The sequence below is a fragment of the Muntiacus reevesi genome, chromosome 18 (genome assembly GCF_963930625.1).
Source record: "Muntiacus reevesi chromosome 18, mMunRee1.1, whole genome shotgun sequence".
NCBI classification, from domain to species: Eukaryota; Metazoa; Chordata; class Mammalia; order Artiodactyla; family Cervidae; genus Muntiacus; species Muntiacus reevesi.
The window spans coordinates 16526627-16552224 of NC_089266.1; the positions used below are offsets into that span (position 1 = coordinate 16526627).

Here is a 25598-nt window from a genome sequence, read left to right on the forward strand (position 1 = left end):
TCCTTTCTTGGTGTATGAACTCTGCTTAAATATGGGAGATATGAAAATATTTGTATTTTGTCTAAATCTTCAAGGATCTTACTGATTAGTTAACATTTAAACAGCGAATTGAGGCAACAATAAATGAAATAAATAATTTGGCCTAAGGTTCTGCTCCGGAAATGAGATTTAAATATACAGGATGTAAAGATAAAATCATGAAGCTTTAAAAAGTCTGGCAGTGTGGATAAAGAAAGTAAGGGACTTAGTTAACCAGGGACATTTTCTTGGAAGGAGCTGAGACTTGGCTTTGACAGGCTCTTTGAAAGGATGCGTGACATTTTGGATAGATAAATGTAAGAAAAAGGCAGAAACCGGCATGAACAAAGACATAAGAACAGGTAGTGAGTGGGTATATTTATCTACTACTTTGTAATAACACCCACCTCTCAACACCAACAACTTCGTATATATTCAGACATTCTCTAGGAGATAATGTGATTAGTGTCCAACTGTGAAAGTAGTTGGAGATATCTAAATAAGGTAGGGACCGATTATGGAGGACTTTAAATACCAAGATGAGTTTGGGTTAGCTTTATATAGGAAATGGGGAGGTGGTTTGGGCTTTTAAGCAGCAAAGATGTTGAATGCTGTATTTTGAGAAGGGAATGTTGTCCTAAATAAAAATAGCTGCTTTTTTTTTTTTTAACAAACAGTTTTTACTTTGAAATGGTAAAGTTTGTGGAGTCTTATTTTATGCTTGTGATTAAAACAAGAAAATATATTGCAGAGAAGTTTTTAACCAGAGAAACCCCATTCTGAAGGCTAGGGCCAATATTTCTTGCTGTGTTAATAACCTCTCCCTCTTTCTGAGGAGTCTGTACCTCATATTGTATATAGGCTAGGTATAGTCTTATTCCAGAATAGAATAAGTTGTTTCTGTTGTTTCTCTTACTGGAGATGGGAGCTGGGGGTTCTGTTTTCCTTTCCTTTCAAGCTGAGGTAAAATTTCATTGTTCTTTATAGGCTAACCAACACCCTATCCCTCCAACTCTTGCCGTTATCTTTACATCTTTTTCATAGAGACTTTTGCGTTAGGAAGAACCCCAGCGACAGGATCATCTGGTTCATTGGCTCACAAGAGCCTATGTCATAATGACCTGAGGAGCTCCACTTGATACAGTCAAAATCTTTAGGCCCTAAAATCTATATTTTAGGATATTCTCTAGGAGATTCTGATGGCTGAGTCAAATGATTGAGTCTAGTATTTTTCAGTTCAGAGCTTGCACTAGGACTTACAGGGAAGCTTTTTAAAAACAGAATACCCAGCTCCTTACCCCAGAGACTGTTAGTTGATTTGATGTTGGATCTGGGCAGCTATAGTTTAATAAGGTTTCCTCCAAGTGATTCTAATACAGACTTTCCACTTAGAGCCTCTTAATCAGTCAGATCTCCTTATTTTCTCAACTAGAGAGCCAGAGACACAAAGCCTGGACTCTTGCAGTCCAGTCTTTGTGTTACACGGCATCACAGCCTGATTCTGCTCGCCTCTGCGTGCATTCATGGAAGGTTCATTTGTGTTGCTTTGTTTGGTTTTCAGAGTAAGCCGTTTGGTTGGTACAAAAGTAATTGTGGTTTCAAACCATGAATTTTAAATCATTATAACTAGGCTCAAACACATCTATATTACTTAAAATAGGAACCATTACAGTCAACACATTTTTGCCAACGAGAAATAAGTTTATTCCTGTAACGTAAAAATCCGTGTTTCGGGATTCAGTGAACTCTTGGAAAGCATTTTCTGCCTCCTGCTGGTTGTGGAAGTGTTTTCCCTGCAAAAAGTTGTTGAGATGCTTGAAGAAGTGGTACTTGGTTGGCAAGAGGTCACGTAGTGAATATGGCAGATGAGGCAAAACTTTGTAACCCGTTTTGTTCAACTTTTGAAGTGTTGGTTGTGCCCTGTGCAATTGGGCCCATTCTGTTGACCAGTGCTAGCTTCAGGCATTGCAGTTTTCATTGCATCTCTTCAATTTGCTGAGCATACTTCTCAGATGTAATGGTTTCACTGGGATTCAGAAAGCGTAGTGGATCAGATGGGCAGCAGACCACCAAACAGTGACCATGACCTTTTTTTTGGTGCAAGTTTGGCTTTGGGAAGTGTTTTGGAGCTGCTTCAGAGAAGGCAATGGCACCCCACTCCAGTACTCTGGTTGGAAAATTCTATGGTCGGAGGAGCCTAGGGGGCTGCAGTCCATGGAGTCTCGAAGAGTTGGACGCGACTGAGCAACTTCACTTTCCCTTTTCACTTTCATGCATTGGAGAGGGAAATGGCAACCCACTGCAGTGTTCTTGCCTGGAGAATCCCGGGGACGGGGGAGCCTGCTGGGCTGCCGTCTGTGGGGTCGCACAGAGTCGGACCCGGCTGAAGTGACTTAGCTTGGAGCTGCTGCTTGGTCCAGCCACTGTACTGGTCATCACTGGTTGCCACATAAAACCCACTTTTCGTCACACGTCACAATCCAATCAAGAAATGTTTTGTTGTTGCGTAAAATGAGAGAAGTTGACATTTCAAAAACGTTAATTTTTTTTGATTTTCGGTTAGTTGGTGACACCCACTTAGGAGACTTTTCACCTTTCCAATTTCCTTCAAATGCTGAATGGTCAATGTTGAGTTCTTTGGTAACTTCTCGTATAGTCCTAAGAGGATCAGGTTCGATGATCCTCTCAATTGGTCGTCACCTTCCAATGACCGACCACTATGCTCCTCATCTTCAAAGCTTTCCTTTGCAAAACTTCTTGAACCATCACTGCACTGTACTTTCATTAGTAGTTCCTGGGCCAAATGCATTGTTGATGTTGTAAGTTGTCTTTGCTGCTTTACAACCCATTTTGAACTCGAACAAGAAAATTGCTTGAATTTGCTTTTAACCTAAAATCATTTCTGTAGCCTAAAATAAATATAATATTTATTTTCTTTTTGTATTTTTTATTATCTGGGATGAATGTAAAATCTGAACTTGAAATTGTGGAGCAAGAACCTAATCTAGAGTTTTGCTTGTGAGACATGTGTGTTTGGAACAACTTTGTAAGTTTTTGGTTTCTAATATACTTACGGGGTAGAGACTGTTACACCTTTGTTTCACCCAGTGGGTGTGGTTGCTCAAATATAGTTGGTTTAGCTCCTCATTGTAATACTATAGTTCTGTCATCCTTTAGCCACATTTGTGATCAAGTTAACTAGAAAAACTGCATTGCTGCTGTTAATATGGTATAGTCTGGTTGGTGATATAGAATAAGATACCATATTCTCAAAAAAACTCCAGATCTGGAAAGATGCTACAAGCCATGTTGGTTTGAACATTCATTTGGAAGGGGAAGCTTGGGTTTGAGCCTTACTCATGGCTACTGCTAGGCTTTTGTTGAAGTCACTCTTGGGAGAGCAAAGCTGTGCTGGTGGTCTATTTTGTTTCAGAACCATAGGATAAAGGGCCTCTGATAAACCAATCCCCTGCCCCTAACTCTTGATATTAACTCCAATTGAATTTGTAACTTACACCACTTAAGCTGTTTTTCTGTCTGCCCTGCAGGGGTTGATAGTTCTTGGAGAGGCGCCTCCCCCAGAGCACACAACAACAGACTTTCTTCTTCCATTTAGTTCTGAGGTGAAGACAGATCATGGGAATGATAAATTGGTAAGTATAAAAGACAGAAAGGGGGAAATGAGTGAGAATTTGGGGTATAGCTTCAGCACAGTTTATTACAGTGGCTGAAGGAGGGTGACTGTATCCCCTTTTATAACTTAAACTCTGAATTCCTGAAAGGGCAGCACGGGGTCCCTCATGCAGTTGTGTAGTCGACTTTAAAATTTTTAAAGCAGCTTCTAACTTCCAAGACAGCGCAGCCAGAGCAGGTACGGCATTATGGAACATTACTGGAAATTAGGAGACCGTGTGACTCTGATGCCTTTGACAACTAAGGTAACTGGAAATTTAACTTACAAAGATGTTGAAAATGCTGTCTGAATTACCCCTTTAATTCTGTAGTGAAGATGAAGCGGTTGTTTTTTCATTCATAATCTTTTGTATCTTTAGAGCCTAGGTCAAACCTCCATCTTAATGATTCTTTACCTTTTTCTATTTCTCCAACACCAAAATTAATTTTTCCTTCTGAATTCCAAGACCAGTTTTATTTCTTTCTTTTTAAAAATTTTCCCCATATCTCGTTTTTTATTTGATCTAAGGAAAACAAATAGGTATGTATATGAATGAAATTGAGTTTAGACTTACAGAAAAGTTGCAGAAGCAGTACAGGGTCCCTGCATACTCTTTCTTCAGCCAGCTTCCCCTAGCGTTAACAGCTTGCATAGCCATTGTTCAGTGTCAAAACCAAGAATTAGCATTCATACAGACTACAGATTTTATTCCCCTTTCACTCATTTTTTCACTTATGTGTGCATGTGTGCTCATGCACCTGCCCCCCTCCATATTGGTCCAAAATCCCACAGTACATATAGTTGTTATATCTCATCCAGTGTGAGAACACCTCAGTTTTTGTCTTTCATGACCTTGACACAACCGTGCTGGTAAGTTATTTTGTGTAATGTTGCTTAGATTGGAGTCACCGGGTATTTTCCCATTAAAGGTTACGCCTTTCTTTTTTTTTTTTTTTTTTTTTGGCAGTAATATCATAGAAGTGATACTGTTCCCTTCTCAGTATATCATATTAGGGGTACATGATGGTGGTGATAGCTTTTTCACTTGGTTAAGGCAATAACGTGCCAGTAAAATTACTATTTTTTCCTTTATAATTAACAACTATGTCATAGAGGGACGCTGTGCATTTTTCTGTTGCTTATTATATTTTAATCCACAGTTTTATCATCCACTGGTAGATTTTACCTGCAAAATTACTGCAGTGATCATTACTGTGGTGTTGACTAAATGGTGATTTTCTATTTTCCACATTTGTTCATTGGAATTCTTCTAGGAGGAGCTGTCTTTTCTCCCTCATTTGTTTATTTAGTTGGTTAGTCAGTTGTTTATTTCATAAATATTTTTATGGTTGTTAATTTTATTTTATGAGTTATTAACTACTACTGTTTTTCATTATTCACTTCCAGTGTCTTAGCTTTTGGCATAGGGACCTCTTTTCAGATTGGTGCCCATGTCCTTTTGATGTTCCCCTCCCCTTGTATTTTAAATATTCACTTTCTCCACCCAAAAATATCCCGGACTCATCTTGTATTGTACTTATTCCAGCCCTGATTCTTTTTTTTGGAGACGAGATGTTTAAGACTACAATCTGGATACTTATGCTCACAGCTCCTTGGCGTCATTGCTTCTATCTGAGACTTCTCAACACAGCTAGGAAATACATTAAACACACATATATATTTTGCTTTCTACCCCTCTGTATATGCACTCAAAACCATGAGTTTATACTAATACCAATCTAACACCAATCCCTTCCTCCTTTCTTTCCATACCAATCTAACACCAGTGTCTTTCTCCTTCCTTACTGATACTTATTTGTTCAGTCCTAGTACCATATAAAGTAGTTTCAGAATTGCTATCTTATACTCCTGTGAGAAATATCTTTACTAACTAGAGTACAATATTATATACAGTACGTTAGCTCAATGGTTTACAGTCAAAATAACTATTTCCAGAAGTTATGTTAGTTCTTTTCCTCTTCACACCTTTCAGTATGAGTATGCAATTATTTTGTAATAACAGTTAGGTTCTTTTGTTACTATAGTATTTCACTTCTTGTTGCCCGTACACACACACTAGTTGATATTTATTAGTTTTTGAGTATGTGAAACATACTACCGTGCTAAGAGTTAAAGCTATACAAAAGACTGTAGCCCTGTTCCTGTTTCCACCTTCTTTCCATTGTGTTCCAACCTCCTTCCAGTTTCATTAGTTTTTGCACTATCCTTCCTTCTTATATTTCTGCTGCACAGATGAGCAGATAAATGTGTATTTACTTATATCTCCTTTCTTACAGGAAAGCTAATTACTGGGTAAATATTTTTTAAAAGACTAGGTTTGAGTTTTTTATTTGTTTTACTGAAAGGATTGCTTCTATGGCTTTTGACAATGCAGTCATTGTTTGTTTGCGTCTATTTGCAAAATAAGTATCATTCTTTTATCCTTTCCTCACTTTGTAAAATGGATGGGGTTAACAAGTTAACCTTTCCCAGAAGTAAAGCATGCAAAAATATAAGCTGTTAGTTTTTCTTTTTAAACATGTAAGGTATAATCTTCCTACCATTGGTAACAAGGGAACAAGGTTCTTTTCCTTGAAGTTTTGTAGTCAACCAGGAACAATGAAGAGTGCGTTGGCCCTGTGAGGGTTTTGAGATAAAGACTAGAGGCATGGGGTTTCCCAGGTGGCTGTAAGTTGCATGCATGCTAAGTTGCTTCAGTTGTGTCTGAGTCTTTGTGATCCCCTGGACTGTTGCTCACCAGGCTGTCCATGGGGATCTTCAGGCAAGAATACTGAAGTGGGTTGCAATGCCCTTCAGATTGAAGGTCTGCTGACCCAGATCAAAGCTTGTATCTCTTATGTTTCCTTCATTGGCAGGTGGATTCTTTACCACTAGTGCATATTGGGCTGTGGATAAATAAGTAATTGCAAAAACAGTCTTATAAATTCTTAGTGTTCAGTAGAAAGATTTTCAACGGTGTTGGTAAATATAGATACTAGATTTAGTGGTCTTTGGACTTGTATTATGCTGGTTTCATTTTTAGAAATGAATAGTTCAAGGTTGTTTTAATATAATTACAGTTTATATTTCAACCTCAGTATAGAGACAGGAAAGTGAGGCACATAGTCACATTTTACATACAGAAGTTGAAGCCTCAGCAGGTAGCTTGGTGGAAAGTTCCATTTTCACTTTAGCACAGTTTTCTGACCATGGTGCTAGTTAGTGAAAATGACTGGTATACTCCTTGTGGACCAACAATATTTTGTTTATTTTAAGCAAAACCATGCTGGATTGGTAAAGAATCCGCTGGCAATATGGAAGACATGGGTTCGATCCTTGGGTTGGGAAGATCCCCTGGAGAAGGGAAAGGCTACCCACTCCAGTATTCTGGCCTGGAGAATTCCATGGACTTGTATAGTCCATGGGTTTGCAAAAAGTCAGATACAACTGAGCGACTTTCACGTTCACGTTCATGCTGGGTATCTTTGATATGGAGAGCATTTTACCCCAGGAATGAAAGTTGAATTCTCTATATTCAGGTAGCCTTTTCTTTCCATTTTGATAACGTTTGTCAGAAAGCAATAATGAACCAGAACAGAACTGTTAATTTTTCTACACAAAGAAGAATGGTATTTCAAGCAATGATGGCATGGCATTACTTAAATGACTAAAGTAAAGATACATACACATATGTCTTGCATTACACATCTAGAGATTTATTGTGTGTTTTTAAGTTGTGTGCCTTTTAACTTTTTACCCTTTTACTTTCTCTACTTTTTAGTAAAATAAATTTAGTGGACATGAGTTCTTAGATCCCAGAAAAACCTATCCCCAGTAAACCTTAATTTAATCCTTTTCTTTAAGGGCTCTTTGTCACACTTAATTGATCTGGCCAAGAGGATAGAGCAATGAATCAAACAGATGCCTGTTTTTATAGGAATAACAAAATGGAATCTCATTGCTGTGTTAATCATTTCATGCTGTATGTCTGATCATTTCAATCAGGGGAAAAAAATCACTTCAGTAACCCTCCTTGCTACCTTTAACTCTAAGATAGCCCCAAAGGTAATCTCCTGGAGCTCTACTTTAGAAAAAAGGGGGTTTACGGAAGTACTCTGTATACCACTTCAGGTTTTCTACTCTCCCTGGTATCAGATGCATGTACCCTCAGAGTGTATCTGAACATCACATAAAGCTTGAGAGAAGCTCTGTAACAACAACTATTTACACTTTCCCATTGGATGACAAGTATCTGATTCATGCTTAGTGTCCTGAAAATACTAATGATGTAAACCACTGCAGTAGTAACAGTCAAGCTTATGTTAGTGTGTGGATTTAATATTTGTGATGTGTTTGTTAATATTTCTCTACCCTGTTTTTGAAGCCTTTTGGATTGCAAGATAAGGGGTGTTCACTTTTTCTTAAGGCAGTGTGAATGCATTTAAGAAGCGCTGGGTAAAATTGCGTGTGACTGTGAGTTGTATTTTTCTAGATGAAACACTATTAGAGGATTGGGGTTAATATTTTAAGCTCTTTGAATTTGCGAATGGATGATGAACCTAGTTGCCCCAGTGCCCTGCTTTGGGACTTGAGGGTGATTACACGTGGAATACTCAGGGTTTCTAAGCAGATCCCTTCTAGATATCCAGCAGCTACCGACATGGTTGAAACTGAAGTTCACGCACGTTGCTTCTCGGACTTTCTTGCTCTTAGTTGCTGTGCTTCTATGTCACTGACTGACATTTCTGTGCTAAGGAATGTTTTGCCTGTTGACTTCTGTTTTAATTTGGGGACTGAATTACCCCCAGGAAAGTTCAGATTTCTCTTAAGAAAAACAATGAAATGCACATTGAAGATTAATGGCCTTTAAATGTACTATACATCTGTAGTCATGAAAAACAATAGGTTAATTGGCTAAGAAAGGTAAACATGTTTTTTTTCCTCTTTTTTTTTCTTTTCTTTTTTTTTTTTAAACTTGTTTTTGAAATGAGGTTTTGTTAAAGAATGTCAACATTTTATCTTGACAGGTGTCTTGGTTGGTGGTTAGTTCTCCACAATCCCTAGAAAGTAAATCTTAATCAAATGGAGAGTCAACCTATTACTTAAACGTGGGACCTTGTGAAAACATGTACATACATAAACCAGATCTCTGTTGTAATTTAATGCTAAAAGCTATTGTTTTAAGTGAATATGAAGTTGACAAATTCTTCAGATCAGTACCAGAAAGTTCATAGTCATAGCATTTTCACATTGGCAGGAAACTTTTTTCATCTAAAGCAGAACTTTTGAAATCTAGGAAAGCTGTAACATGGCTGGAGTTACACATCTGCTAGTTAACACCAGCCTGAATTTTTAAATCATCTGTTCTTTGATGTACTATAATGTTAATATTTGTTTGGGCCTTTTGTGGTGTTCCCTGAATAGTAAATCCTCACTAGTATTCAGGAGGATATTTGGGTTTATCTCTCTCTCTCTCTCTCTTTTTTTTTTTTTGTAAAAATATTATCTAAATATAAAGAAAACTTAAGTATTCATTTTATTCTGCCTCTGTAACACTATTTTTACCTTGTCGTTTTCTGTGTATGTAAATTTTTTTTCACTACAATTGTATTAAAATTATTTTGGATTTAAAACTGCCTCAGGTGTTGAGTATTTAGGTTATTGATCCCATATCATTTCAGTGACTGCCTTTATGTGTAAGATTTTGGGGGATGTTTTGTTAAATGTTTTGTTATTTCTTTAAGATAGGTTTTAAGAGGGAGTAACATGCTTTATCAAGATACAAGCATCTTTGCAGCTCATTGTTGTTCAGTCTCTAAGTCATGTATGACTCTTTGCGACTTCATGGACTGCAGCAGGTCAGATCTCCCTGTCCTGGACTATCTCCCAGAGTTTGTTCAGACTCATGTCCATTGAGTTGATGATGCCATTCAACCATCTTATCCTCTGTCGCCTCTCTTTCCTCCTGCTCTCCATCTTTCCCAACATCTGGGTCTTTTCCAGTGAATCATTGCTTCACATCAGGTGGCCAAAGTACAACTCTTACACCTACTTTCCAAGAGGAAATCAGTGTGACTTTTAAGGCAATGAGTACGTGAGCCAAATGTACCATGATTTTGGTGTCATTGACTAATATAATTAATTGTTCAAGGTACATCAGTAAGCATATAGGGCATCAACAAGGAAGACAGAACACTTTCCCAGTGTTTACTCATTGTGATTTACTGATGTGTCTTGTCTGTATTCCTTGATCTAGATATTTGGATAATTTGTATTAAATTTTTAAAATTAGCTTCCCAATCTCTTGTTCTTTCTTGAGATTGCTCTCAGGTCTTCAGATACTTTGGCATTCTCTCCTGGTGGGTATAAAGATCAAAAAAAAAAATTCAGCGATACTGATAAATAGAATTTCAGCATCAAAATACTGGCTTTGCTACATCCTGATAGCAGTCATAGGAAAGGGAGCATCAAAACACCCCAAAGTCAGTTTGAATGTAAGGAGGAGACAGAGACCACAGCCGTTTTCTGATATCCCTTGGATAACTGAACTGTGGCTTTATTGCCAATACCTCAGATGCTCCATGTGATTGACATCTCATGGCTGCCCCTACCCCTTTTAACCTATGGTGTGTGTTCAGTCGCTCAGTTGTGTCCAACTCTTTGTGACTCCATGGACTTGAGCCTGACAGGCTTCTCTGGAATTTTCCAGGCAAGAATACTGGGGCAGGCTGCTGTTTCCTACCCCGGGGTATCTTCCTGACCTGGGGATAGAACCCTGGGTCTCCTGCGTTGGTAGCCAGATTCTTTACCACTTGTGCTACTTGGGTAGCCCCCTTTTAACCTAGTAAATATCATTTGTTTTGAAATAGTAAAATTCAAAATTTTCCAGATTTTTTCCCCCACCTCCATTTTTTCATTTTATATTTAAAATTCTAAGCGTATACAATTGACTCTTGAACAGCACTGGATTTAATCCATGTGTAGTGTATAGTTGGCCCACTCTATCCATGGTTCCTCCACATCACCAAATTCAACCAGCTAGAGTGTGTACTGCGTAGTAATGTAATATTTACTGTTTAAAAATAGCCACGTATAAGTGGATCCATGCAGTTCAGATTCAAAACTTGTTTGAAAGTCAATTGAATTTGATTTGTATAATCCAGACATTAGTTCCTACCTGGTAGCATTAGATAGTTATTAGTTACTCATTGACATTTTATTATTTCTTTTATTATATATATATATATATTTAGTATAGTTTTCTAGAAGCAAGCTTCCAACATACTCTGTGAAGTTAAGCAGGTATTAACTACATTTAAATATACTCTTAATTGTCTTGCTACTGAACTTATATACCCTTCTTGACTTTTAGGTTAAAAACTTGAAGACTCTTGTTACTATGTAATTGTTTTGCTGTGCTTCCATTCCCTGGAATCATTAGGCCATTTCCCTCTCAGTGGGCACTTTACTACTTTTAGTCTGTTAAATATTTTAATTCCTCACCTCTCCTCTCCAAAGCAAAAGCTGATTGCTCATAATTTTTTTTTTCTTCAGTCATAGGAGGGTTTTTTTTTTTTTTTTTTTTTAAGGTCTGAAAATATTTTTATTTGGAATGTGTTAAGACTTCAGCCCAGGAGTCACAAATCCAAGAAATACTGAAATTGTGTTCCACAAATGAGTTGTTTCTCAAGCTGCTCGTGAGAAATGTTAGGTGTTTCATTTAAATGAAACGGTGCTGCTTTTCAGGCTAATGCTGTTGATTAAATGTTGATGATATATTTTTGTTTTTCTTCTATTAAGATCGAATCTGTTTCTCAGCCACTGGAAAACCACAGTGCCTCTGGTCATCCTTCAGAGTCACTGTCTGCTAAATCGTGTGGAGCGTTGAGACCTGTCAATGGAGTTATTAACACGTAAGTTTATCTCTTCTGCATACTTCTATATGCTCATCAGGCTTGTAAAAGATGAGTTTGAGGCTTAGTTATGCCTAGCCAGGACTAACCCTGCTTTAAAGAAGCAGAAACCTTATCACTTCATAATATTGTGCTTGCCTCCTACTGTAGCAAGTGTATTTTAAGTAGCATGCTAATGTTTCCTGTTACTTACTGTGGGCTAAAATTGTCCCAGCATGGAGAAAAATTGAAAGTCCTAAAGTTATTATGAATTATTGTGATTAGCTCTGTCTTTGTAGAATTCCCCAGAAGTAAAATCCTCTACTCTAGAACAGATTAGATTGCTAAAGGCTATAAATCTTTATTTTTGAAGGATAAGGAATCCTTCTGCAAGTGAACAGTGAGTACACATCCCTAATAGGCGAGATTCACCAATAGAACTGGTTCTCAGGCAGCTTATTAACATTTGCAAAAGTTCACCATTTTCTTACCAGTTATAATTCTCTAGACTTTTTAAATTTTATATTTTTGTTGTTGAAGAAAGCTGAAATCACTTAGAACCTCCTGAGTTCACTTACTGACCTTTGCATTTTTTAGACACGATAGAGTAACATCCACCAAAGAGCCTTACACATAAGCACAGACACTGCATCGCCATTTAGATTAGCAGACAGAAGCATCAAGAGGTGATCTCTCTGCTCTAGAACACTTGTTTGTGTCTGTAAGCATTTGCAAGTAGAGGTGGTTGAACCAGTGTTAGAGGCTTTGTTTCTTTCCATCTTCTGTGAAGTAAATATTCTTCCTTCCCCTTGTGTAGTCTTCAGCCTGTTTTGGCAGACCACATTCCAGGTGACAACTCTGATGCTGAAGAACAGTTGCATAAAAAGCAACGACTGAATCTAGTTTCATCATCAACTGATGGTACCTGCGTGGCAGCCCGAACCCGTCCTGTGCTGAGCTGCAAGAAACGAAGGCTTGTTCGACCCAGCAGCATTGTGCCTCTTTCCAAGAAGGTCAGTACCAGTGAGACCTGGTCCTTGTTAGCATGAGCCAGGTGCTCAGATAGAGGTACTAGTCCTTGCCAACTTTGGTTCATTTAACCAGTGTTTTCCACACTTGGCTGACTAACAAGGCTTCCTGCAGAGCTTTAGGAGATACTAGGTTCCTGAGCCCTGTTTCCTAGAGATTCTGGTTCGGTGTGCTCTGGAGCTGGGCCTGGGAATCATTTTCAAAAAGCTAGAAAGCTCCTAGGTGACTTCTCAGCCAGGTTTGGAAACAATTGGCTTGAGATTTTTAATAGAAGTGGAAGAGAGGAGATTGTGAGTTCTGCCATCAATTACATGGAGGAGAGCGGTATGTCTTACTGTTTTCACTGAAAATGGCAGTGTGAAATGCTTTACTTTTAAATAAGAATCTCCATTAAAGTCTCTTATAGTTGATGATACTAAATGAATGTTTGTCTTCACAGACAAAATGGCAATTATTTTATCTACAGGAAACTTTTGATTGCTGACTCTTCAGATAGCAGGGTTGGATTTATTCTAAAACCAGTGAAATAGTACTCCAGTAAAAAAAAAAAAAAACAACAAACAAGGAGTGATTAAAAGCATTGACTCTGAAGAGGACAAATTTCGGTTTGAATTGTGGCACTGCCACTTAATAGTTTCTGTGTTGAGCATGTTAACACCCCACTCCACCCCAGAATGCTTCGGAGATCTCATTTTTATTAATTCATTTATTCAACAACAACAAAAATTTTTGAGCTCCTCCAATAAGCTGTTATAGAGTTCTGTGCACTGGGGGTACAATACTAAAAATAAACCAGACAAAAATTCTTATCCTTGTGAAATAATCTAAAGAGTAGAAACAAAATAATACATGAACATCTATTGTTTTATTTTCTGTTTCTACCCACTAAATTATTTCACTAGGGTAAGAATTTTTGTAAATAAAACAATAGATGAAGTATCTGGCATGTTCTGTAGTGTTAAATTTGGTTTCCCTTGTGGCTCAGCTGGTAAAGAATCCACCTGCAATGCGGGAGACCTGGGTTCAGTCCCTGGATTGGGAAGATCCCTTGGAGAATGGAAAGGCTACCCACTCTAGTGTTCTGGCCTGGAGATTTCCATGGACTGTATAGTCCATGGGTTGCAAAGAATCGGTGGAGACTGAGCAACTTTCACTTTCAGTAGTGTTAAGTGCTGAGGAGAAAAATGCAGCAGAGGAAGAGAATAGAGAATGCTGGGAAACTCAGTTGGAATTCAGCCTTGGCATTTTTTCATTCTAAACCTTGGAGATGTGAAAGATAGGAAGCTGGGAAGGAATGACTAGTGAAGTATTGATAGAAGGAAAACAAGGAGATTGTGGTATATAGAAGGTAAGTGAAGAAAATGTTTCAGAAAGGAAGGGATGATCATCTGTGTTAGATGCTGAAGAAAGGTCAAATTAGATGAAGATTTAGACTTGACCATTCAATTTTGTGGGGCCAAGGTTGCCTGAGACCTTTGTAAGCAGTTTTGTTGTCGGTAGAAGAGTGAAATTCTGACTGGATTAGGCTCTGAAGAGAATGGGAGGGAAGGAATTGAGCAAACCATCAGAGAGAGCACTTTCAAAGAATGTTTCTGTAAAGGAGAATAGAGAAATAGCCTGTTTGAGGGGAATGTTTCTTAAGATAACACTGTTGCAGTATATTTGTCAGTGGGAACACTGAGGACAAGGAAGAGGCGGGTAATTGTTGCAACGATTACTATTTGGACAGTAGATTTTCAGTGTTTGACTTGTTTTGTTACAGTATGCATTTGGACTGTATGTCTTTGCTGTGATCTTTTTAAAAAGGAAAGTATTATTAGTGAAAATTAGCTATCAGGCTGTAATGTTTCTCTCGTCTCTTCCTCAGACTACCTGCATTACCAAATTACCAGAAAAGAATTTGATGGGTTTCTCATAGTGACATTTGAGTCAATTTTTATTAATAGTTATATAAATTAAATTATTTTCTGAAAGGCTGAAGAATTTATATTGGAAAAGCAAAGAAAACAGTATAATACTGTTAAGTATAAGAAAGTAGTTTTGGCCATGCCCTCGATGCTTTTAACAAAAACAAAACCTACCAACACTGCCTCATGGAGAAATAGTGTTCTTTTTCTTAAGTTACAGGATAGCCTCCTGGACTCTTACATCTGTGAAGTAGCAAGGCTTCTTGTTGCTATTGACAGTAGTTGTCTTCCTGTTTATGCCTAAAAACTGGTGTACTTTTGAAGGTACCTTATGTGTATTCAAAATAAGGGGGAAACATACAAAGCATACTAAAGATCCTTTGGTTCCAGTGCCAGTGTCTAAAACAGAAATCTTCCTGACGTATGCAGAAATAAGCTACATGGGAAATAAGACAAAGAAGTAATTTTTGTTTGGGAAATAAACCATCTGCTGATTTTTAGCAGTTATGCTGGAGTTCTGCCCTAGTTGGAGACAAAGGCCATTCTCTCTCTCTTAGTTGCTCACTGTGTCTCCAATGGATCCTTGATTAGGATCCTGAGCAAGTATATTGCCCTCTCTCATTTGGTGATGGATTTGCCAAGCAAATTTACTCAGCAGTTTTGGGTCCCCTCTGTGTTCAGGACACCTGGGCTTCCTTGGTGAACAGAAGTCATTGTCCTTATGGAGCTTACTTTCCGGTGGCAGAGTGTTCAGAGATCACCCAGTGCTGTGAACAGTAGCCTCTAAACTTTTATGGGATTATAAAACACATAAAAAAGTTTGGAAGGCTGATATAAAATAAGTAGAAGCTCTAATATTTTATTTACCAACTGTCCTCAAGCCAAAAGAATTTTTTTTTAATACTTTGAACTGATATTCTGTGATTAACAGATAATGGTGAATAGAGCCTTACTTTAATAGTGGACTTCCACCATAACCATTGCATTGGATTTGTAATGGGAAATCCTTCATAGAGAATTAATACTGTTACAGTGTTAAGGGAACACAGAATTTCTTTATGTTTCCAAGTATTTTATCTCTTCATTCACTTCTTACATGTTATCTATATTCTTGATACTTCGGTCATGTGAAATGAGATCTTTTCTGTTAGTGTTATTTTATAAATGATGTTGATTTTTAGGTATTTATCTTGAAATTGAACACTTTTCTGCACTCTTCCTACCAGTGTTTTTTGGTTGATTGTTCTTGGTTTTCTAGGTTGGCTTTCTGTCATCGCACAGTATGACACTTTGTCATTTACTGCTTACTCCTTTTCCTTGGCTGGATTCACTTTTAGAACCGTATTAAGAAATAATTGGTTGTAGTGAGACATTTCTGATTTGAATGACAATACTTTTAGAAGGTCACTATCAATTTTGATGTAGGACAGCTAAAAATGAATTGGGACACTTACAGTATTGTTGTCTTCTCTTTCTTTTTTTTTTTTTTTTTTTTAAATATTATTTTATTAGTTGGAGGCCAATCACTTTACAACATTTCAGTGGGTTTTGTCATACATTGGCATGAATCAGCCATATAGTTACACGTATTCCCCATCCCGATCCCCCCTCCCACCTCCCTCCCCATGTCTTCTCTTTCTTGATCAGTTTTGTCAGCAATTTTTCTATTTTATTGGTCATTTCAAAGATCAGTTCTTTGCTGTTAACTCCTCCTTCCTGTGATCTTGGTTTTTCTCACCCTCTCTGCCTTCATTCAAATGCTTAGTTAATTTATTTTTTGTTCTTTGTTACATAAGAACAAAAGCATTTAACTTTTTGAATTTTCTTCTGAGTGTAGTTTTGGATAGCATTCCACAGCCTTTGATGTGTGAAGGAAGTGTTTTTTCTGCTATTTGTAAGTTGCCTTTGAGTTTTTTAGTTTTTTTCCCAGGAGTTAAGAATTGAGTTTTTAGATTCTAAATTGTTAGTTTTTCTTTTTAAGTGTTTGTTATGAACTATTAATTTTTATAGCATTTTGGTCAAAATGTTTCTATAGTTTCTGCTTATGTTTGTGGTCTGTTGTGTTGATTTTTTTAAAAAACTGTCTAGTACAGTTTAATAAATTTATATCCTCTTTGTGTGACTCCTGTCTCCAGTAGTTTTTTGTCTTTCATTTTACTTTTCTTAACACTAGTGTTTAGTTGTATGCATTTTTCTCATTTAGTTGTATGCACTTTTCTCATTAAATTTAAGTAAATTTAATGTTTTGTTTTCTATATGGTTTTTGAAATAACATAAAAGTATACTTATTTAGGATGATTTTGATAACAGCATTTCAATGTGTGTTGAATGTCTTCATATACCTTTTATTTTTTTGCTGCACTGGGTCTTAGTTGCAGAATGTGGGGTCTAGTTCCCTGGCCAAGGATCAAACCTGGGCCCCCTGCATTGGGAGCTCGGAGTCTACCCAGTGAACCAGGAGGGAATTTCTTTATGTGAGTTTTGAATTTGAATTTGTGGTTCTTCAGTGATTTTAGCAACAGTTTGTATTTCAAGTTCTTAGATCATAATTTTTGTCCCTTAAACTCTTCCTTGTGTCTTTTGGTCAGCAGAAGAGAGCAGTTGTGTGCTGTATTTTGTTTTGGCCAGTCTTAGTTTCTCTCCTTCTTATTGGTAACTGATTTTACTCTGTGCTGTCCAGTATGGTATCCACTGTCCACATGTAGCTATTTAAAATTAGAATTAAAAAATTCAGTACATCACCCACACCAGCCCCATTTCAAGTATTGAGTAGTCGTATGACTAGTGCTAATGTGTTTAGTCGCACTAATACAGAATATTTTTACCATTGCAGCACTGCACCAGACTATGCTTCAGAGTGTTTTTATGTGCCTCTGTTTCTTTCTGTTGTTATAGAAGAAATGTGGTGACCCTTTGGGTTTTTTTTCTCTTAAGTTTGTAGTTGCCTCTTTTAAGTATACCAGTTATCAATGTTATTGTTCCCTTTTCTTTTTTCCTAGCTCTTACTACCTGCTCTACAACATTGTTGTGATCATTAAATTAGATTCCTGAAGTGACTGGCATATTTTGAACACAAATTATAAGTATTCAGATGTTAGCTAGCTGTTAACTTCTCTCTCACCGTCTTCAGCCCTTTGGTTCTCCCTTAGTGCAAAGGAATGACAGTTAAGTTTACATTTATTGTGTCATCTTGTCCTTTTACTTTACTCTCTTACTTTATAAGAGAGGCTGAGTTATCTTTTACTCTTTTTTTTTTTTTTTTTTTTTGAGACACCAGAAGTTTCATGAATTGCTTTATTGAACTTGTTTAATAGTTTTCCAGAAGTATGTTTTTTCTCAGTTTCTCAGATTTGCTTTCTTTTCCTTTGTTCTACAATGTTCTACTTGTAGTCCCCACACAAAGGGTTTTGGTTTTGTTTTTTTTGTTTTATTTTTTCCTCTTTTGTCATTAAAAAAAATAATTTTATCTATCTAGACTTTATATTTATCATTAGGAAAAACTTAGCAGCTGATTGAATTAGTTTCCTGTCCCAGTTCTGGAGGCTAGAAGTCTGATATTGAAATCAGTGTAAGCCCTTGCCTGGCCTCTGAAATCTCCAGGGAAGAATCCTTTCTTGCCACTTTCTGCAGGCAGCCTTAGCATCCTTTGGCTTGAAGCGTCTTAGTTCCCATCTCTGGTTCCATCTTCACATGATCACCTTGCCAGTGTGTCTGTGTTCTCATGTAGCCTTATGAGGATGCCTGTCATTGGATTTAAGTCTTGGTTGCTCAGTGGTAAAGAAATCCTCCTGCAATGCAGGAGAAGTGGATTCGATCCCTAGGTTGGGAAGATCCTCTGGAAAAGGAAATGGCAACCCACTCCAGTATTTTTGCCTGGGAAATCCCATGGACAGAGGAGCCTGGTGGGCTACAGTCCTTGGGGTCACAAAGAGTGGGACATGACTTAGTGACTAAACAGCAGCAAATCCAGTAGTACTTAATATTAAACTAATTGCATATGCAAAGACCCAATTTATAATTAACGGTGACATTCTGGGCAGGTATGAATTTGGAGGTAGGATCTGGGAAGGTGTCACTATTCTTAGTATACTGGCCATTGGTCCTTGTCTTTGCTGCTCATAAGATAGTTGAATCCTTTTCTCACTTCAAGTCTAGAAGACAGACTGATTGGTGCTATTTGCAATTTGATTCTTGGATTTCAGCAGTTTTCAAACTTAATATACCTTTGCTCTGAAATATTAATATTTGAACTTCTTTTATTCCCCCTGCCAGTTTTCTGGCACTCTTCTGTACTACTGAATTTATTATGTAAAGAACTTAAGTTCTCTTTGTATAGAAAAAATTACAGGTTTACCTGCCTCCTTCTTTGATTATTTTGATTCTGTGATGTATAAAGACCAATGTAACAAACATTGATGTATGCACCATCCTAAATGCTAGCATTTTTTTTTTTTTTTTTTTTTTACTTCATGTGTTTTTTTTTTTTTTTTTTTTTAATATTAAAAGAAAGTTGTAGATAACCAGTGGTCCTTTTATTCTCTTTATCTCCTTTACCTTCTTTCTGGCCACTAGAAGGAGGTAACCACAGAGCACAAAATGCAACACAGCTGTCAGGCTGTGCATATTCTGCAGGTTGGTTTGGTTTTTTGGTGTGTGTGTGTGTTTGTGGTTTGGGTGTGTGTGTGTGTGTTTTAATTCAGTATTGTGTTTTCAAGATCTCCATTGTTGATGTACATAATTTTAGTTCAGCTTTTATAAAATAGTCCACATTTCCTTAAAAGGCACTGCTTGTGGGGGTGAGTATATTTGTATCCTGTTTCTTGACTTCAGGGTTCTAAATTTCACTCATATCTTTGACTTAATAATTGTGTTTGTATCTTCTATATCCTTTGGTCTACCTTCTGTTGGTTTGTTTGAAACCTGTTTGCTATGTGTATTGTGCAAGTTAAAGTGCAGTTTGATTGCCATTATATAGCCTGAGCTAACACCAACATTTCTATCATGTCACATAGTTGTCATTTCTTTTTTGTGGTGAGAATAATTAAGATCTAGTCTCTTAGCACATTTGTTGTTAATAATACAGTGGCATCATCTATAATTCATTGTACTGTGCATTAGATCTCCAGGACGTATTTATCAACTAGTAGTCAGTTTATACCTGGACCTCTCTCGTTTCCCCAACCTCAAGCTCATTTTTTTTTTTTTTTTTTTTTTAAAATTCATGTATGTTCATATAGTTCTAGGATGGCTGGTTAGGTACATCCTAGTTAATGGTTGTTATTTCTTCTTCATCTTAATCATTATGTTGTTTCCCTTTTGATCTCTCTTCATGCTTTAACTTTAAATGGGTTTCTTTGGTAAGTACACTTGCTAGATGCATCCTTTTCCATCTCTTTGTTTTCAGTTTTTGTGTCAGTAATTTATTTATCTGTAATTTGTTTTTATTGTCTTAGTTATCTTGCTTTTCAGTCCCTTCCAAATTAGTCATTAAGTTCACACTTAATTACTTACTTATATTTACCAACACTTTTGCTGTTCTTTTTCACTTTTGCTTCTTATATCCCATTACATTCTTGATAAATACATGTGGTAGCCTTCCAATAGTGGTATGAGCTATAAAGTCTTTATGTATTAAAAACATACAGAATTAACATTTATGTGTGAAATGTGTATATACATATGTGTGTATTTGTGAATACACAGTTATATTTTGCCTTTATTCTTGAATGATGACAACTATATGTAAACTTTTGTATTCAGCACTTTGAAGATAATTTCATTGCCTTCCAATACTTGTTGAAAATTCTGGTATTAGTTTAATTGTCTCTTTATAGATTATCTGTATCTTCTCTCTGGTAACTAAAATCTTTACTCCAATCCTTACTTTTGGGGATTTTTTGTGTGTGTATGTTTTGGTTTTATGTTCTGCAATATCAAGGGACATATTTAGATGTATGAATTGGTTTTTAGCCACTAGATCTTGGGTTTTGCACCCTCATTCTGAGAGTTCTTATTTGGCTTGAGTTTTGACATTTTTCTAATCATTATTTCTTCTGATTTTTCCTTTTCTGTTCTCTTTTTAAATATAAATGTCTGTATTGTTGTTGATCTTCATTCTCTGTTCCATATTGCTTCATTTCTTTCTATACTTTGCAATTTCATATCTGTCTTGCTATGCTTTATTTCATGTGGTCTTCTCTGACTGTTCCTCCTCATCAGGAGGAACACTAGCTTTGGTTACCAGTTGGCTTTTTTATTTCAGTGTGTACTTTTTCCCTTAGAATCGGTTACTTTTAGAAATATCCTCTTAAGTACTTTTAGAAACTTTTTTTAATCCTGTACTTGTCTCATGACTTGTATTCCTCTCATCACTATGAAAAATTTTAATATACTTATTTTAAAAGTTGTTTTCTAGTTTTTCTATTTCTAGTTCACTGAAGACTGCTTCTTCCTATTTCTACACGTAGTGACTTCCTTATAACGGTCTGTGTTCTTGTATGATTTACAACATCTTTCACAGCTCGTCTGGGGCCATGGCCTGGGAGGCATGTTTTCTGTAGGAGTCTTGTGATCCTTGGACTGTGAAAGTGTCCTTAAACCACAGTTTTTCCATTAGCTTCTGAAGATACTTCCAGAATTCAGGTGAATTTGGACCTCCTACATGAATGTAGGTTGGGACTGGGCTTCACTTTCTTGCAGTTGGTTTTTTCCACCAAAATACGGAGTAGATTTTAAACTTCCTTGCTACTTCTGTGGCCAGTATCTCAAGACCAGCCTTGGTGTTGAATTCTTTTCTGTTTCTTGCGTCTCGGAATTTCTTTCTCCTGATCAAGCCTTTGGCAGTGTGATAAAGTCTGTGGAATTTTATCAGAATAAATTTTTTTTTAATGCACAGAATAAAAGACATTAGCTTATAGGGGAAACCAAGTATGTTGACACAGTTGTTAAATTTTGTGGTATATAAATTTATTCAGTTCAGTTGTTCAGTCATGTCTGACTCTTTGTGACCCCATGGACTGTAGCATGCCAGGCTTCCCTGTCCGTCACCAACTCCCAGAGCCTACTCAAACTCATGTCCATTGCATCAGTGATGCCATCCAACCATCTCTCTCATCTTCTGTCGTCCCCTTCTCCTCCTGCCTTCAATCTTTCCCAACATCAGGATCTTTTCCAGTGAGTCAGTTGTTCACATCAGGTGGCCATAACCAAATTATTGGAGTTTCAGCTTCAGCATCAGTCCTTCCAATGAACATTCAGGACTGATTTCCTTTAGGATTGACTGGTTGGATCTCCTAAATAACAAGATTCAGCAGCAGGTGTAGTAACTGTCTTGATTTCAGAGTAGTGATGAGCTCTTGGATAGTTTGAGGTATCTGCCACCACTGTAATGTGATGGGTGAATCAATTCAGAGAGTGCTTCCATATCTTCCACTCAGAGATTCATAAAAGACATTAAAGACTTAAAAGTCTTCTGTTTAAATGAATGTCTTATTTCGTTTTCCCAACTAACTTGATAAAGAGAACCTTGGTAAAGTAATCCTGATTAAGTATGTGCATGAATTACAGTGATTCCAAGAGAATCATTTTAGAACATCTGCTTTCTGTTCTGTAATCTCTTTGTAGGTGATGTTTGGATACTTGGCAGTACTGAAATTGAAAATGAAGCCCTTACCGACCAACATTTTCCATTTCCTAACATCTCATTCTAAAATCATGAGTAGATGAAGTAGGTGTTTCTTTTTTAAGTATGCTGAAATAAATATAAAATATGGAGACTTTATTCACAACATTGATTTACTGATGCCATTTTGTTTTCAAGCAGTCTACATAAGGTTGTAGGAAAAGAAACTAATAAAAGGTTAGTCAGACGATTGTACATTTTCTTTCAACATTTGATGTACTTGCATTTACTGTTTTAATTGCTGTGCACATACAAACTTGATTTTTATGTTGCATATACTTCTTAATACCAGTGTACTTGACATTTTAGATGCCACGTAAGAAGTGGTCCTTTCTTAAGGCACAGCCTTGTTTCTTATTCCCATTTCCAGCTGATTCAGTGACCAGTGCCCTTGTGTGTCTCATGAACTCTTAATTGTAGCCTGCTCCTCAGTGAGCCCGCCAGAAACTCTCTGCTCTCCAGAGGCTTTCTGCTTAGCTTTTTAGACTCCTACCCATCACAGCTTCAGAATTCTCCAAATGCCTTAGGAATAGGAGTACCTGACTTGTCATTTGTAATTTCCCATCCTTTCTTTTCACTGGAAATTTGGCTTTTGAAGTCTCTAAAGTTGTCCCTTCAGCCCTACAAAATCACCAGAACATCTGCTCATTTCTCTGTACCCAGAAGTGACCCTCCATCAGGGCATCAAATTCTAAGCATCACTCAGAAATCACCCATTGTCCCCAAAAAGAAGCAACTCAACACTTCAGTGGTTCTATCCCCTCTGGAATCTTGACTCCTCGGTATTGTCATTGTTTTAACATTTCTCTCATATCTTAAAGTTATATTTCCTTTTTTTTTTTTTTAAATCTGGCTATTCTAGTTCTCAGTAAGAGTTGGTTTGTTGTAAGCTATCGATCATACCCCCTTTCCTTACAATTTATTTGTTGAGAAAACTGGGTTATTCCAGTTATTTATCTCATGACTTACAATTTTCTGATTGTATCCCTGTGATGTAACTTTCTCGCCTCTTGGCATATCTAACAATGTTTTTTTGGATGTTGGACATTTAATTTTACGTGACTGAAGCATAGAGATTCTGTTATCTTCCTTTATAAAGGCTTTGTTTTATTGGCAGCTAAATTATTTGAGATTCAGTTTCTCCTTTATTAGGGAGAGTGTAGAGTAACCGGGTCTTGTGGGGTCTTTTTGAATGCTCCATGCCACTTGACCGGTCACAGTGGGGAAGTGTCTCTGCCACTGTGAGATCTGGGGGCTGTTCAGTCCGTAGCTCCTTGGTGCATCTTCGCCTGACCTGATGAAGTTTAACGCTACATGGGATTCTTAGTGTTCCATGAACACTTGAGGGAATCTCATGATTTCTGGAGCTTTTCTCTGTATGACTTCCTCTTCTGAAGAATTCTGCCTCAAGGTTATCCGTCACCTGAGCCTCTGCACTTCAGTCTCTGGAAGTTTGTTTCCTCAACTCAGTGGAGCCATCACGCTCTGCTTGGAACCCCTCACCTGCTGAGCAGGTCTGTGCTGTGCCTCCAGGCAGAAAGCCAGAACAGTCACAGGCCACCTCGTTTGTTTCTGTCTTAAGCTGTGTGTTGTCTGGTTTTCTAGTTTATGGCTAAAAGATAAGCATGATCATTCTTAATCCATCATGGCCAGAAGAAATTCTGTGCGGGGTCATTGTTTTCTTTTCCAAAATTTCATTATGATATTCTCCAAACAAAGTATCATGTGTAAATTTTGCAGTGAGCAGCTGTATCTCCTAGATTCTACTGTTAGCATTGACCACATTTTACCATTATATCCATCCCTCTGTATATTCCTTAATCTCTTACTTTTACTGCATTAAAGTCTGCATATAGAAACTTAAATCTAGGTTTTTGTTTTGGTAAGGGCACTCGGATGAGAAGACATGTAATATCTTGTCTCTCTCGTGTTATTAGTCAGTATTGGCCATTGCCTGGACCCCCTTGTTGCATCAGGAGTTGAAGTTATGTTCTACTCATACCATTTATTCTTAGTTTATTAGCTAGACTATGTCTTTAAAGAGAAAAATGCCCTTTTCTACTATTGGTTTACCCTTAAGTACAGTCTGTGGGGCGGGGGAGGGGAAGCATGATTCATGTTGATATCCTTTTATCTACCGATTTTCAAGTAATAAGTTGATTTTTTTTTATTTCCTACCGTCTTCCAAGGACAGTCAATAAAGTCTTTGTGGAGGGGGTGGTGTGTATGATTATGAAGTCATCAGTTTAAATATATTTGAGTTATTCAAGGCATTGAAATAATTTTCTATGTTCTAGTTACCATTTTGTTTCATGGAAGCCTCTTCACTCTTGCTCTTGAGTCCTTTCGCCTTGGTTGATGTAGTCTTGAGGCATTTCTTCTTTCTCACTATTAATATTTAATGCGTGCCTGTGCTTTGAATTTTACTAAGAGTGATAATCGTAATTTGAGTCACCTGGTTCGCAATGATCTTGACCCGCCCGCCCTAGGAGACGTTTGACCTTGTGGTCGGTTCTGGTTTGTCTGGAGGAGGGGGGAGGGCGTCACTTGCACTGTGAGTAGAGGCCAGGGAAGCTGGGGCTCACCTTCAGTGTGCAGGACAGCTCCTCACAACAACAAGTCATCAGGCTCTTAAGTGTCCGCAGTGCTTTTGTGAGGAACTTTGATGTACATTAATTTAGCTAGCACTTGTGTAGTATTTTAACAGCTTGCAAAATCATATTTCTCACAGTCCCATGAAATTGACATTATTGATCCTTTATTAACAGATGAATAAATTTGAGGGGTCACACAAGTAACATGAAAGCTAGGATTTAATATCTAATAAACATAATTTAAATCTTTTTAGTGCCTTTGGGATTTATTTTGATGTGAATCCAGCTTCTTCCCCCACCCTCTTTTTGATGTCCCTGATTCATACTTTTAACATGTGGTCAGCAAGTCACTCCCTTCTGCCTTTGCTTATCAGAAATTTTCTGGAAACTTTCACCCTTAGCATTTATTTTTCTGGTTTGTACTTGGTTTAAATTCCATTTGCCTCTTCTCCCTTCTGTACCAAAAGCCTATTGAATTTGATTATAGATTAATTTGTAGCATATTAAAAATTAATGACTTTAAGTTTTGTGCCTAAAATGTCAGTTAAACATATTCCAGAATGTGTTTTTTTGTCACAGTCAAGAATAGAGACTCTTTTCTCACTTGTGTGTTCCTAAATAAGAGTTGTTTTTTTAAGAGGATGACATTTGAGAAAAAGACCTGAGGTGAGGGAATAACATTGGAGCTAATAGAAGGGCCAAATGTAAAGGTCTGTGATCCGGAAATTTGCCTACCATTTTGGGGAAGTAGCAAGGAAGTCAGAGGAACTGGTGGCTTGAGCTAGGAGAAAAGCAGGAAAGGGA

General features: G+C 37.3%; 1 protein-coding gene across 4 annotated transcripts in view; it reads left to right on the forward strand.

Annotated features, from left to right (window-relative positions):
• The window catches only part of KANSL1 (KAT8 regulatory NSL complex subunit 1), a 172509-nt gene that overhangs the window by 126201 nt on the left and 20710 nt on the right, over positions 1–25598 (forward strand). For all 4 annotated transcript variants that reach the window (XM_065908748.1, XM_065908750.1, XM_065908747.1 and 1 more), the window contains 3 exons: positions 3567–3671; positions 11492–11604; positions 12401–12596. In XM_065908748.1, coding sequence (XP_065764820.1) covers positions 3567–3671; positions 11492–11604; positions 12401–12596 — 414 coding nt within the window. The remainder of the gene's footprint in view (positions 1–3566; positions 3672–11491; positions 11605–12400; positions 12597–25598) is intronic.